The sequence below is a fragment of the Toxotes jaculatrix genome, chromosome 2, assembly GCF_017976425.1.
Source record: "Toxotes jaculatrix isolate fToxJac2 chromosome 2, fToxJac2.pri, whole genome shotgun sequence".
Classification (NCBI taxonomy): domain Eukaryota; kingdom Metazoa; phylum Chordata; class Actinopteri; family Toxotidae; genus Toxotes; species Toxotes jaculatrix.
Genome location: NC_054395.1, coordinates 21850469 through 21862784, shown reverse-complemented (window position 1 = coordinate 21862784; position 12316 = coordinate 21850469). Strand labels below are relative to the sequence as shown.

General features: G+C 39.9%; 1 protein-coding gene across 1 annotated transcript; it reads left to right on the top strand.

Annotated features, from left to right (window-relative positions):
- Positions 1-8759: 8759 nt before the first annotated feature.
- trh (thyrotropin-releasing hormone) lies at positions 8760-10264 on the top strand. Its single transcript, XM_041053109.1, has 2 exons — positions 8760-8949; positions 9412-10264. Exons 1-2 carry the CDS (start codon positions 8760-8762, stop codon positions 10026-10028), a joined length of 807 nt encoding a protein of 268 aa, XP_040909043.1. The 3' UTR covers positions 10029-10264.
- Positions 10265-12316: the final 2052 nt, after the last annotated feature.

Below are 12316 nucleotides of genomic sequence, written 5' to 3'. Positions count from 1 at the left end.
AGGACTATTGCCTTTTAAATTTACAGCCCAAATCCCCTCCGTTCTTGTTAAACACAGCCAACAAACCAAGATTTAAAACTTTTTTTTTTCTGAACAACTTCTCCACTCCCTGCACTTAATTTTAACAAGCCATTTTGTCTTTTACTGAGATACTTTCACTGACATTTATTTTGAAATATTATTGAAACAAGTTGATTTGTTTTTGCTACAGGCTTGGCGGCCTGGTTTCAGACATCCAAACCACTTCATGCATTTCTGATTTTTCAAATTCAAATAGTTATTATGATGAATGTTCAAGTGAAACAAAATGACAATTCATTCTGATTATCAGGCTGGCAATTTTTTGTTTAAACTGCTGGTTTTTCTTATTTGTTTTAAGAAATTTGAGGTTTTAGACCTCAATTGTGGACAAAATGGCTTGATAAGATGGAGAATTTTTTTTTTTTACTGCAGTGCTCTGACAAGGGATTTATGCTTTGGGGAACTTTTTTTCTGTGAAATATTTTCCCTTTCATCACTCTTGAAGAATGAAATATTTAAAACCTCGCATCTGCCATTTCAGCCGGGCGTGAGACTGATAGATCAGCTCAATCTACCACAATTACGGCTGGTCCCAGACACTACCTGACTGTGATGGAGGGGTGTGAAGACGATGGAGGATAGACACGGAGGGAAAGAGAGGGAGCGCGATGATAAGTGAGCTGTAGCATGTGGTAGTAGTGCACTAATCATGGTCTCCGGCTGAAGAAACACACAGGCGCCTCACAGGTTATTGAGAGATAATGGGATTCTCAGGGCAACAGACACACAGCTAAAGACAGAGATGAAATTTGAAAATAAATAATGCAAAATCCTCTTTCTCTCCTGTTGTGTGTGTGCCCGTGTGTGAATGCACCTATGTCTGCCCATGTGTGTGTATATATTGTGACTGCAACTAAATGTTCTGTCTGATGAAAAATGAGGAAATAAGGCCTGAGTCAATATGGGAACAGAAACAAACCCGGCTTTCAGATTCTTAGCCATGAAATGACAAAATAAAAATGTCTATGAGAGGAAATTGTTGCTTAAAAAAAATATTAATTTTCTGATTTCCAGGGACTCTCTTTGAGATTTGGCACTAGTGAGAAAAGTGAAAAAAAAAATTAAAAAAATATGTAAATTGTGAATATGTAAATAAAGGCTAAATAAGCTCAATGTGAATATCCTGCTCTGAGAAGAGCTTTGTTTCACTTTTGCCCAAATGTGCAAACGTTACTTTTGACATAAAAGGTTGTTTCCTAAATCTTCACTTTTGAGGATTTATCACATTGTTGACATCTTGCTTTAGATGGCAGGATTTGTTGTGTGACAAACATGGTTTCACTTGATGTCACAGCCCCCTCTACAGCCATTTTGCAGCTGCAGTGTGCAGGATTGTCATCGCTGTGATGGATCAAGCTCTTCACAGTGTTCATAAACAGCTGCAGGGGGCTCCTGTAAAAACACCCACTGTGTGAGCCCTTTAAGAACCCATTTTGATATTCACTTTGAGTACACTGCCAATGAACATACACTCTCTGACGCAAATTGCTGCTGTTCCTCATCCCCTCTTTCCCCATGATTTGAATATGGACACCCACTAAGCACTGCAGGTCAAAGATTATTCACCATCAACTCCAAACACTCAACTGGCACAACTCTCTGAAGGAGCGTAAAGGGTAAACAACCACCTCAGGTGAGAACTCACATTCTTTTGTGAAGTTATTTATCAGCCAAACGATTTTACAGCAGTATAAATTAATTCTGCTGTATAATATATTTTTGGAATGTGCCAAAAATACTGCTATTGACAGTAGTAAGAAATGATTCACACAAAACAAATCATGCACAACCATGAATCTGAACATTTGAATGAAGATGACAAAAGATTTCAGCTGGAAAGAATAGCTACTGGGAAGCTTTCCTTTGAATTTCTGCATGATATTAACATGCAAGACCAAGACAACAAGCTCCCCACAGAGGCTGAGTCTGTCTTCCTGACCTGTAACACCCTCCCCTTCCACACCCACACACACACACACACACAAATACACACACGCACTTCCAGCCAGCCATCTTCACCAGTGCATCCTGTAAACTGTCACTCATTCTCCGCCACAGTGACCCCTGTCAGGCCAGGGTCATTTTTGGGGGGCAGGGTTATCACGGCATCCACACACACTCACTTTTGCATTTGTTTATTTATTTGTGTGTGTCGCTTTGTTTTCTGGTGTCTGCCTTCATCCTGTCCGTCTTCTACTCTCTGCTCCTAACACGCCCCTGCTGTCACAGTCGGAAGTCTTGTCTTTTAACTTGCCACCTCTCACTGCTTTGCTCTGAAGTGTCTATGAACAGCGAGGTGTTGGATTTCACCTGTCTACAGATCCACTCTCAACTTCCAGTGAGTTTCACTGAACTTTGTGGAGAATTCTTTTTATTTTTTATTGACTTTCCTTTTCTGAACTCATTTGTTTTTGTGCAACAAAAACATCCTTCATTCTCTGCATTGAAAGAAATACTAAAGGATTATTAAGCAGTAAGTTATGACAGGCTGTGGTTGAATGTGATTTTAGAACTGCTCAGAGGCATTGTTCACTATTGTGACTGACTGCAGCGTGGTTCCTGAACAGCACGAACTTCATGGTTGTTAAACCCACCTGCTACAAAAATAGTCTTAAACCCACTCTAATAAAAAAGTTTTATATTAAATGTAGGTCAATTAATGTGAGAGAAGTTGCTCTTGGTGACAAACGAACAGATAAATATCACCTGACTGCAGTTCTCTCATCTCTACAGAGTGTTTTAGCATCTTTCAGCTCATTGTTTTGGTTCTACAGCCCGCAGCTTTACTGTATTGGTCCTCACCACTCTCAACAATCTCATTTCCAGCCACAGCAGACCAGCAAATGCTTGAAGGAGATGTTCTTAAATTTCTCCTTTGTAACAGCCCTCTACAACAGCACAGTGTTTTCTGATGTGAAGTTACCATTGACAAGACAACTTCATTTGTCTCTGCCTCCAAAACCATAACAATTGATGGTCTGGTTTTATGTTGTGACACCTCTATGTTTAAGGTTTGTTATGGTTTAAGTGCAAACATGACTTGGTGAAGTTTAGGGAAAGACTATGGTTTGGGTTAAAATCAGAACTTAATATTAGGCGACCTTTGTCACTGTCATGTTTGAGCCAGTCAGAGATGAGAATCAGATCTGATTTTTTTTTTTTACCCTCATTTCTGTTCAGTGAGTCATAACGAAAAATACATATCATGAGCTAAATTCAGATCTCACCATGCTTGCTGATATCCTGGTCAACCTGACACTTGATAAAATAATCTGCTAAGACAGAGCAATACAGAACTGAGATTCTCCACAGAAAACATTTGAAACAGTTTAAGTTAAAGTCAACAAAGATGCAATGCCAATTCTTTATCTTATTTTTGTTGCTGTGTTGAACCAGTTTCCTCTCCAGGATCACTGAAGTTTCACCAGTCAAATGTCTAATCATGTTCATCTATCTATCAAAGTGGTTCTGTGTGTATGATCTTCACAGTGATGTTATACTGTACATGTGTGATGTGTTTGCTTTGAGAGCATTTCTTCACCACAGCTGCCTAAGACCTCAAAGCACTGAAACGATGAGGAGGACCCTGAAGGCTGCAGGGATCATCAAGCACTAAGCTACCGAGGAAGATGAGTCAGTCTCCTGAGCTGCATGCTGCAGACAGATAGCAAGATCTAGAGCCTGTATCACAAAGCAAGTTCAACTTAGTCTGGCTCTCTTCAGGTTTCCTGTCACTGGCTTAGTTAACTGTGAGTTTTTAAATTTAGCTCTAAGCACATCATATGAAAGAAATGGAGTTCTTAATTACAAGCAACATAACCAGACTCATGAGTGCTGTACTTACTTTGAAATGAAATTGACATGTTGCAAGGAAATTAGGTAATTGCGTAAGGTGATATTCGCTGAGGTAAAATATGTAGCGTACAGTATAATCACACAACTAGAACAGAATAAGAAGCTTCGAGGTGATAGAGGGTAGACGTTTCGTTAAAAGAGTATTTCACTGCACTCCTTTAACACTTTTCCTTTATGTCAAAACCTGGCACCTACATTACTCCCAGTGCAACTGACAGTTCAGTCGCAGATTTGTATGTATTATGTTAGTATAGCGTCTAATGTAGCCTTGAGCTGCTAGCCACAGGCGGAGATGAGGAGCAGCCTACAGAGGCCTGGTAACCTCACTTCTTTCTAACAACACCACACCTCCACATTTTTTTTTTTGTATTCTTCAGCTCCAACAGATGCTGATTCGAGTGCTATTGCATGAGGCCATTTATCAGATTTCACACAGCTCCCTCTGGAGCCCTAAGCCTGAAAACAGACTTTAATGTATCAGTGATATTCCTCTTTAAGAATTATCTCATTAAGTCTAAAAAGATTTAATACTCACATCCTGAGTTTTAGTGAAAGAGTAAGAGCGCAAGAGCATCTACACTGTCAGAAATTATTTTGGGATGAAAGAAAGTGAATGCATTTCAGACACAGCTATAATCATCACTCAGTGGGAGAGTTTGTTTAGCATAATTATCATGGAAAGCAAAGTTATTGTACTGATCTGTAAAAATATGCCTTGCTCTTTTTTTTTGGCATTTTGCCTTTATTCAGACAGTCAGAGAACAGACAGCTACAAGAAATGCCGAGCTAGAGAGGGGTAAGACTCTTTGGCAAAGAGAAGAACCAGTTATGTGATATGCACTTTAACCATTAACCATTTAATTTTACTTTTGTCCAGGTTGATAACTGAATTTTTCCAGTTTAATATCCTTGTAACTGCTGAATTCTTCCAGAAAGCAAGCATTTTCTGCTGGAGTGAACAGAGCTGAGCTGTTTGGTAAAGTTGCTCAGTCAGGCATGTTTTTAGTTTAAAAAAAAAAAAAGTCTGCATTTACCTAGAATTCTTGGCAAATGTGTCCTAATTCAGAACTAGAATTAGATGTCTAATTGTCTCATTCATTCCTTCATGACTTTAGATTTCTATCTTAAGCCTGACTATTAATTTGATCTAAACCACAGTCAAAGTCTGTATTTGTGAAACCGGCCACTGAACCTCTAAAGTTAATCTGCTGAGCAATAGGTTACCAGAGTGATCTAACCTGGTTAAAAAGAAAGACAGCTTTGGGACACCAGAAAACCTGAGTTAAGGCCCAAGATAGCTGGATGCAGAAGCTTCCTTTACACACTGAAGATAGTCACCATGACTGTTAAAAAAATATATAATTACCACCAGCAAGAGTAAACTGAGGATAAAAGCTAATGAGTCTTATTATTTTCTCACAACGCACAGGCTGTATACTTAACCTGTCCTCTTCCTCAGTACATGAGCTACATAATACTGACCAGAATACTAATTGTTGTGATTTCCCAGCTCTGAAAGACTCTGATAGCAAGCTTTTTTTGTGCAGGATGACTGAGAGTGATTCAAAAGGAAAGGAGGGCGTATTTTAATCACAGCCTTACAGTGATTAAGGGAAAAAAGAGACAACCTAAATGCTGCAACACCTGCAGCAATCACTCCATCTGCTTTCATTGTTCTTCATACGCAGTATCAGGACCACTCATTCACTGAACGCATTCTGCAGACTTTCACTTGTTGAAGCACATACTGGCCTTTTAAACTGCTTAAAACCCAACATACACATTCTCTTGGATGATTAATTGGTTCCTCTGGGCAGTCGTTACACACTTGACCTAACAGGAGGGAGGGGACATACATGACAGACATAAAGAGGTGGTTTCCCATACAGATCGGCCATGTCTTAATTGTGCCACTGTTACTTTCTGTGTTTGTCTGTGACAATTCAGTGCAGAAAGAAATCACTGCCAGACAATGAGTGTGGTCTCACACAGAATTATTTTTCCTCCTTCACATTATAACTGAATTTAACTGAGAAGAGAGACCTTGGACTCAGCTGGTGGGGGTTAACAAAATGCCCTTTTAGCTTTTAATTATCATGTTTTATCAGCAGAAGTAAGTGTTAACTAAAATGTCAATACTCTCACAAACCTCACCTTTTGAGAGGATATTGATCAAATTTTTTGTTCATTTTTACATTATAGATAATGTCAAACAGATGTTGCTATTATTTCCTCACAAAAGAAAAATAAGAAATATAGTCCTATAACTAAAGATGAGCTGAAGATGTGTGAGACTTTTCAATAAAAAAATAAAGCATATACGGCATACCTAATGATTTCCACCATGATAGTGGTGTTTTTAACCCGCTTGAAGTATTGGACGTGACAGCACGTTGAAAGCAAGTAATTATAGCATTACACGGTCAATTCAATTCACGCTGACATTCACCACTGGCTGAGTGTGACTATGTAGGAGTTCATCCAGACGCTGGAGTGATTTGACTCTGCATAATGGACAAAAATATATCTTCAGATAGCTTCATACAGGTAATTTTGGTTAGATTTGGATTAAATTATGAGACTCATACTTCAGCTCAGTGGTGCTCAATGATATAAGGTTCGTGAGAACGAAGCCTCCTCTTTTCTGACCAGGATTTCAGACAGTTAAACACAAAAATACTCAGTTTATGAGCGGCTCAGTTGTGATGACACTCAAGTGAACTGACCTGACGTTCAGACCTGCTGAGACGAAATCCGTGTGTTTACTTCCGCCTCCGTGTCATCATGTGTTGTTGTGGAAGTTGATAGTGGCACATTTCTTTCATTCTTTCTGCATAGGAATAGACAGTTAGAAACAGATCTTTTTTAGACAGCGGACAACTGCAGACACTTTCAGACCTCAGCAAATCACATCAGAGCTATCTGGATGGGCAGCGGACACTCGAGTGAAAAAGGACCTGACACTTTATAATATGTTTGTATAACTGTCATACTTGGATTTTCTTTAGTGCACCACCTTTCTTCACTTGCAGAGATACTGTAGCTGCATGAGGAATCAACCCCCCAATAAACAAATGTGACTTATTATATTAACCTCTTAAACTCCAACAAGCTGTACTCTGTCATCATCATTGCACAGAGTGCAAATACCGAGACAGCAAAATGAAGTTTAGCCTTTAAATAGAGAGTAATATACATATGTATATGTATATTACTGTATTCTGTATACATACCTTAGAGTATTCATATATATGCCCCTACCCACTAAAATAAGACAGACAGCAGTAAAGACTTCTGGGTCAGTCTTTACAAACTCTTGCTGAGCAGCCAAGCAAAACCCCCAGAACTTCATTTAAAATTCTAGAGGAGATCATAAAACGTCCAAAGGTCCAAAGGTATGGGATATTTAGAGGTGAAATGTGAATAAATTGATGCACAAGATGTTCACATTAAAGGGGGGGAGTGGATGTTAACTCCTTTAGAGGTTAACACATTCTGCTTTTTTTCTGGATGCTTGATAAAAATACCAAGTCCAAATCCCTTACTCCCACTTCATGTAAAACTTGGTACATCCGCCTGTGATACGTTCAGCTGTGCTGCATCGTGACCACAGAGTGCATTATTTGTGCACAGAAGAACCAGATGGGTTCGGCTCTCCCTCCTGAGTCCTGTGACCTTAGGGTATTTATGAAAAATAGGAATACATCTCTCTGCAGCCTTTACTGGCGCCCCACAGGAGACCTTCAGATTTTTTTGTTAATATACTCAGAGTATGTATGCCGTCATCTGAGAGGCAAACAGCAACGAAAAACATTGCAGTCTGTTGTGAGGAGACACCCAAAGTCTGAAAAAACGAAGCAGTATTTACCTACGCTTAATGAAAGATTATTCGACTTAGAGCGAAATTAAGAAACGTAAGTGTGGATACATAACGTGTGCATTACGGCGGCTAAAGTTCTTTTTTTGTGAATGAATTTGTCTTATCCAGTTTTCATGTAGCAGAGCCAGCTGTCTATCTCAATCTCAGTCCTTTATTTGTTTTTCAAATGACAAATTGGGAAGCGGCCCCTATAGGAGGATCATTCACCACATCCAGTTGCGCACGACTTGGTGACATCAATGGAGACGAGGGATCCTGAAAAATGACTCCAGCGTTGGTGTGACGACAGTGACCGGTTAGTATAAAATGGTGAGGGGGAAAGCTATCCGCTCATACCTCTAGACTTGGCCTCTACGGGTCACCAACCACTGCGAGAGGCTGAGAACAACTACCATCACTGCCCGCGTTGCGCTCAACAGTGGCTGGGAACGTGCAGCATTTGGATACTTCCCAGGTGAGTCTGGCGCACTTCAGAATAAATTCTTACACAAAGTAAATACGTCTGTATTTTGTTTTAGAAGTTCAGTTCAGATCATATCTGTGTGGATTAAATGCACTATTCCTTATTTAGATTTATTTCTGATGTCTCTTAGACCGCGTGACCTCTTTTCTTTCCGGAAAAGAAGTCTGAACTGCTTTAGGGTTTTATAAGCACCTGTATCAGATCAGAATCAAATGATAGCAAATAGGTTTAATAAAATATTTGCCCATAACAAGTCGAAACAAGTTGCTGTTTGCGGTGGACAAACAGCAACTTGTTTTTTCAGAAAAAAATAGACCTTGTCAATATTCAATCAAATAACTTGAGAAATACTGTGTACTTACTACAGTGAAGCCATATGTTTGTAGATGGTTCACTTTTCTCCCACACTAATTTCACTTCTGCAAGATGTTTCCCATCGACCATAATCTATTTCTTCCACAGACGACCAACAAACTTACCATGAAGTCGACATGTCTCCTCATCTTGGCTTTTCTCGTGATCTGCAACTTGACGGTGTCTGAAGGACAGGGCATCCCTGCTGAGGATGAGACGGACCGAAGGACCATAGACGACATAATTCTACAGAGAGCAGAAAGCCTCCTGTTACGGTCCATCCTCAAAAAGATGCAGGATGAAGACGACAGAAACGGTGCGTAAAATAGTCAATAATAGCAATCAGTGAATTGATATGATGCAAAACAGTGTCATGATGTACTTAAAGTTTTATTTTGAGGCTATAACTCTGTCAGAAATTATATATCGTCCACCATTCAATTTCTTTTTTTATGTTTTGATCTGATATCTTAAACTAAAGTGGTAGCGCTGATGCACAAAGCAGTTCTGAGCTTTACGCCTACCTGTGGATGTTTTCCAGTTAGATATTTAAAAAATAATCAATAATAAATAGTGTTTAAAAACGTGAAAATGAGAAATAATCTACCTCCAGTTTAATAGGATGCACAGGATGTGGACCACCAACTACAGCGCACTCATTTGTGCGCAATTTACGCACGCAAAAGACACGCTGGGGAAGCACATTATTTGCAGTACAGGGACGCTTAAACACTGGGGGTTTCTTGATGTAATCGAAACCATGTTGTCCTTTCTCCAGAGGGATTTTCCTCTCAGCCAGAATGGGTCACAAAACGACAGCATCCCGGTAAGAGATACAGTGAGGATTTGGAGAAGCGGCAGCATCCGGGGAGGAGAGAAGAAGACGAGGATGCTCAGTACTTGGACGTTCAAAAGAGACAGCACCCGGGCAAACGCGAAGATGACATGTACTCGTTCATGGAGCTCCAGAAAAGGCAGCACCCGGGGAAGCGCTCCACAATGGAACACATTTCTGACAACCCCGTAATGCTCCTGAGTGAACTTTCTAAACGCCAGCACCCTGGCAAGCGCTACCTGGTGCTGCACAGCAAACGCCAGCACCCAGGTAAGCGCCATCCCGAGGATGAGGATGGCGAAGGTGACTGGGATACAGATGGAGAAGAAGACCTCCCAGAGTTGGAAAAACGTCAACACCCCGGAAAACGGTTTTGGGATAACTCGAGTCCGGATATGGCCACAAACAGTCCGTGTGATGTATTGGACCCTACGAGCTGCAGTAAGACCAGTCTGCTGCTCGACTTTTTAGACAACATTAACAAGAGTCATGCCGAGGAGAAGAGGCAACACCCGGGTAAAAGGTTTGCGCCCGAAGAGGATTTAGCGGAAGGAGAGTAGGTTACAGAAAAAAAGCTCTGGTGTGCGTATACTGCTGTGTTGTAAACAAATAACTGTGTAAATGAAGTGACCCTAATGAATTATTAAAAAAAAAAAAATGAAAAAAGCAATTCCACCATCTAACCTTTTGTGCCACTGTTTTTTCTTTGGCAGCCAGTTAATGTATCATCATCGCAAAAACATATACTGTTTGTTTCCTTGGATAGCTTGCGCACAATTGCCCTCCAAATTGACTATAACGCTGTAAATAAGGTTTTCATGAGAGTGCGTGCCATTTGTTGAACTTTATTAATGAATTATTAATATTACTATTATTGTTGTTGTTATTATTAATATTATTTAATACGTATTCAATTAATTAGGCTACGTTTGCTGAAATCAAGTCCAAGGATGAAAGCATTAGTCGACTGGCTTTTGCGATGTTGCCTCTGTGAGGCAACACACGCTTGTCAGTACAGCACATGCTTGAATTAAATGAAAGTGGCTACGTTTACACTTATGCATCGAGAAATAGCATTCACTGATTGATTTGTGTTTCATTCTTTTCTACCTAAAATACAATGAATATCACAGCAAATAAATTGTGTCTTCGATTATTTTTCTACACATTATTGCATGGATTACGTTTATTCAGCCTAATGTTGTAAACTGAAAGCTACCACCAATATTTTTGTTGGACAATAAAGCGCAATGTTAAAAATGTATTGTTTGCTGTAGTTGCAGTAAATGAATGCCTCAGTGAACTAAAGTCTATTAAACTGTTGATTCAACCCAACGAGATCTAATTAGTGTGTAGTTCAACAAAGCAGTCGCTCTGACTTCGCCTCATCTAGATTGATTAATGCATTTCAATAGCAGACAGAAAGTGTCAGATATCCTCTTCTCACTTTAATTGGGCTTATGCCATCAGAGCCTTGGGAGCAGCTGTCCGCAGGCCTGATCAATATGCAAATTATTCATGAAGCATGTGAGTTAGAGATGAAGATCTAATGGTAGGGATGCTCGCTGAAACACACACACACACACACACACACACACACACACACACACACACACACACACACACACACACACACACACACTTACACACAGTTGTACACCCAACTTTCAACTCCAGCGGTGATGTCCAGGGTTCCGTGCATTGACAGACTACTGAGCAGAAAAATGCATACTATCTAACATACAATATGAACAATTTCAGATACATTATATTTAATGCATGAACTGGTTTAGACTACCTCATATTCCTCAAAAAGGAAGGTTATAGGAAAGAGATATCATTTATAGCTTTGTAGCTTTGGAGTTATCCCCCCCCCCCCCCCACCCTCTCTTTAGATCATAAAATATCTTTAAAAAAGGACACAAGCCAGTCTGTGAAAAGTATGACAGTCATATTCAAACATCCCAATAAACACACTTCAGTGACTCTGTGGAAACTGTAGTTCAGTGCCTTCCAACAGTTTTGGTTAATGAGCCCTTAAAATGGAGCAAAGTCTACACGTGACCCCTTATCACAAGCTATAGTCATGATTTTTGAGCAGTTCAACCAAAGACAGATTTTTCCTGATCAATTTGAATTAGTTTTAGAGGCCTGAAAAAGTAAAAGTATCTACCAGTTCCCAACAAAGAAGCAAAATTTAATCAATAATTTTGAAAAATTATTTTTGGTACAAAACATTATTTTGTGTTTCATAATACTTTCAGTCATCTGTTACACCTCAGATTTACGATCCTGACCCCCAGACGGAGGACTGAGGACAGCTAAAATACCAATTATACTTTAATTTGCCCCTGACTGGAACAACCTGCTCAGGGGCCCCAGGGCACAAATGACCTTTGGGCCCCTCCTGTTCCTCCTATTCTCCCTGTACGTTGTGTGTGTGTACCCTGTTGCCCAGTGCCCATTAAGTTAAGAGTACAGGGCTCACTGCACAGGGCATCTTAATTGTGTTTTTGCTATAGAGCCCCAGAGCTGTGCTCTAAAAGTGTGTACAGGTTATTAAACTAGAAACAGAAACTGAAATAATTGAAAGTCTTAAAACTAGATTCTGACACAGGGCCTCTCTACAACACAGAGTCTCATGGTTAGAATAATGCACGACTGACCTTCACGCTCTTATTATTGCAGATCATATTGCAGTGCATAATCCATTTAAATTTGCAGTGAATTAAATTGTCCCAGACCAACTGAGACACGATGAACCTGAGACCTTGCATTTGCCAACATAACTAAGCTTGTAGTAAGCACGCTCCATTCCTCAAGCCAAACTTTTTTCTTACAAATTTGC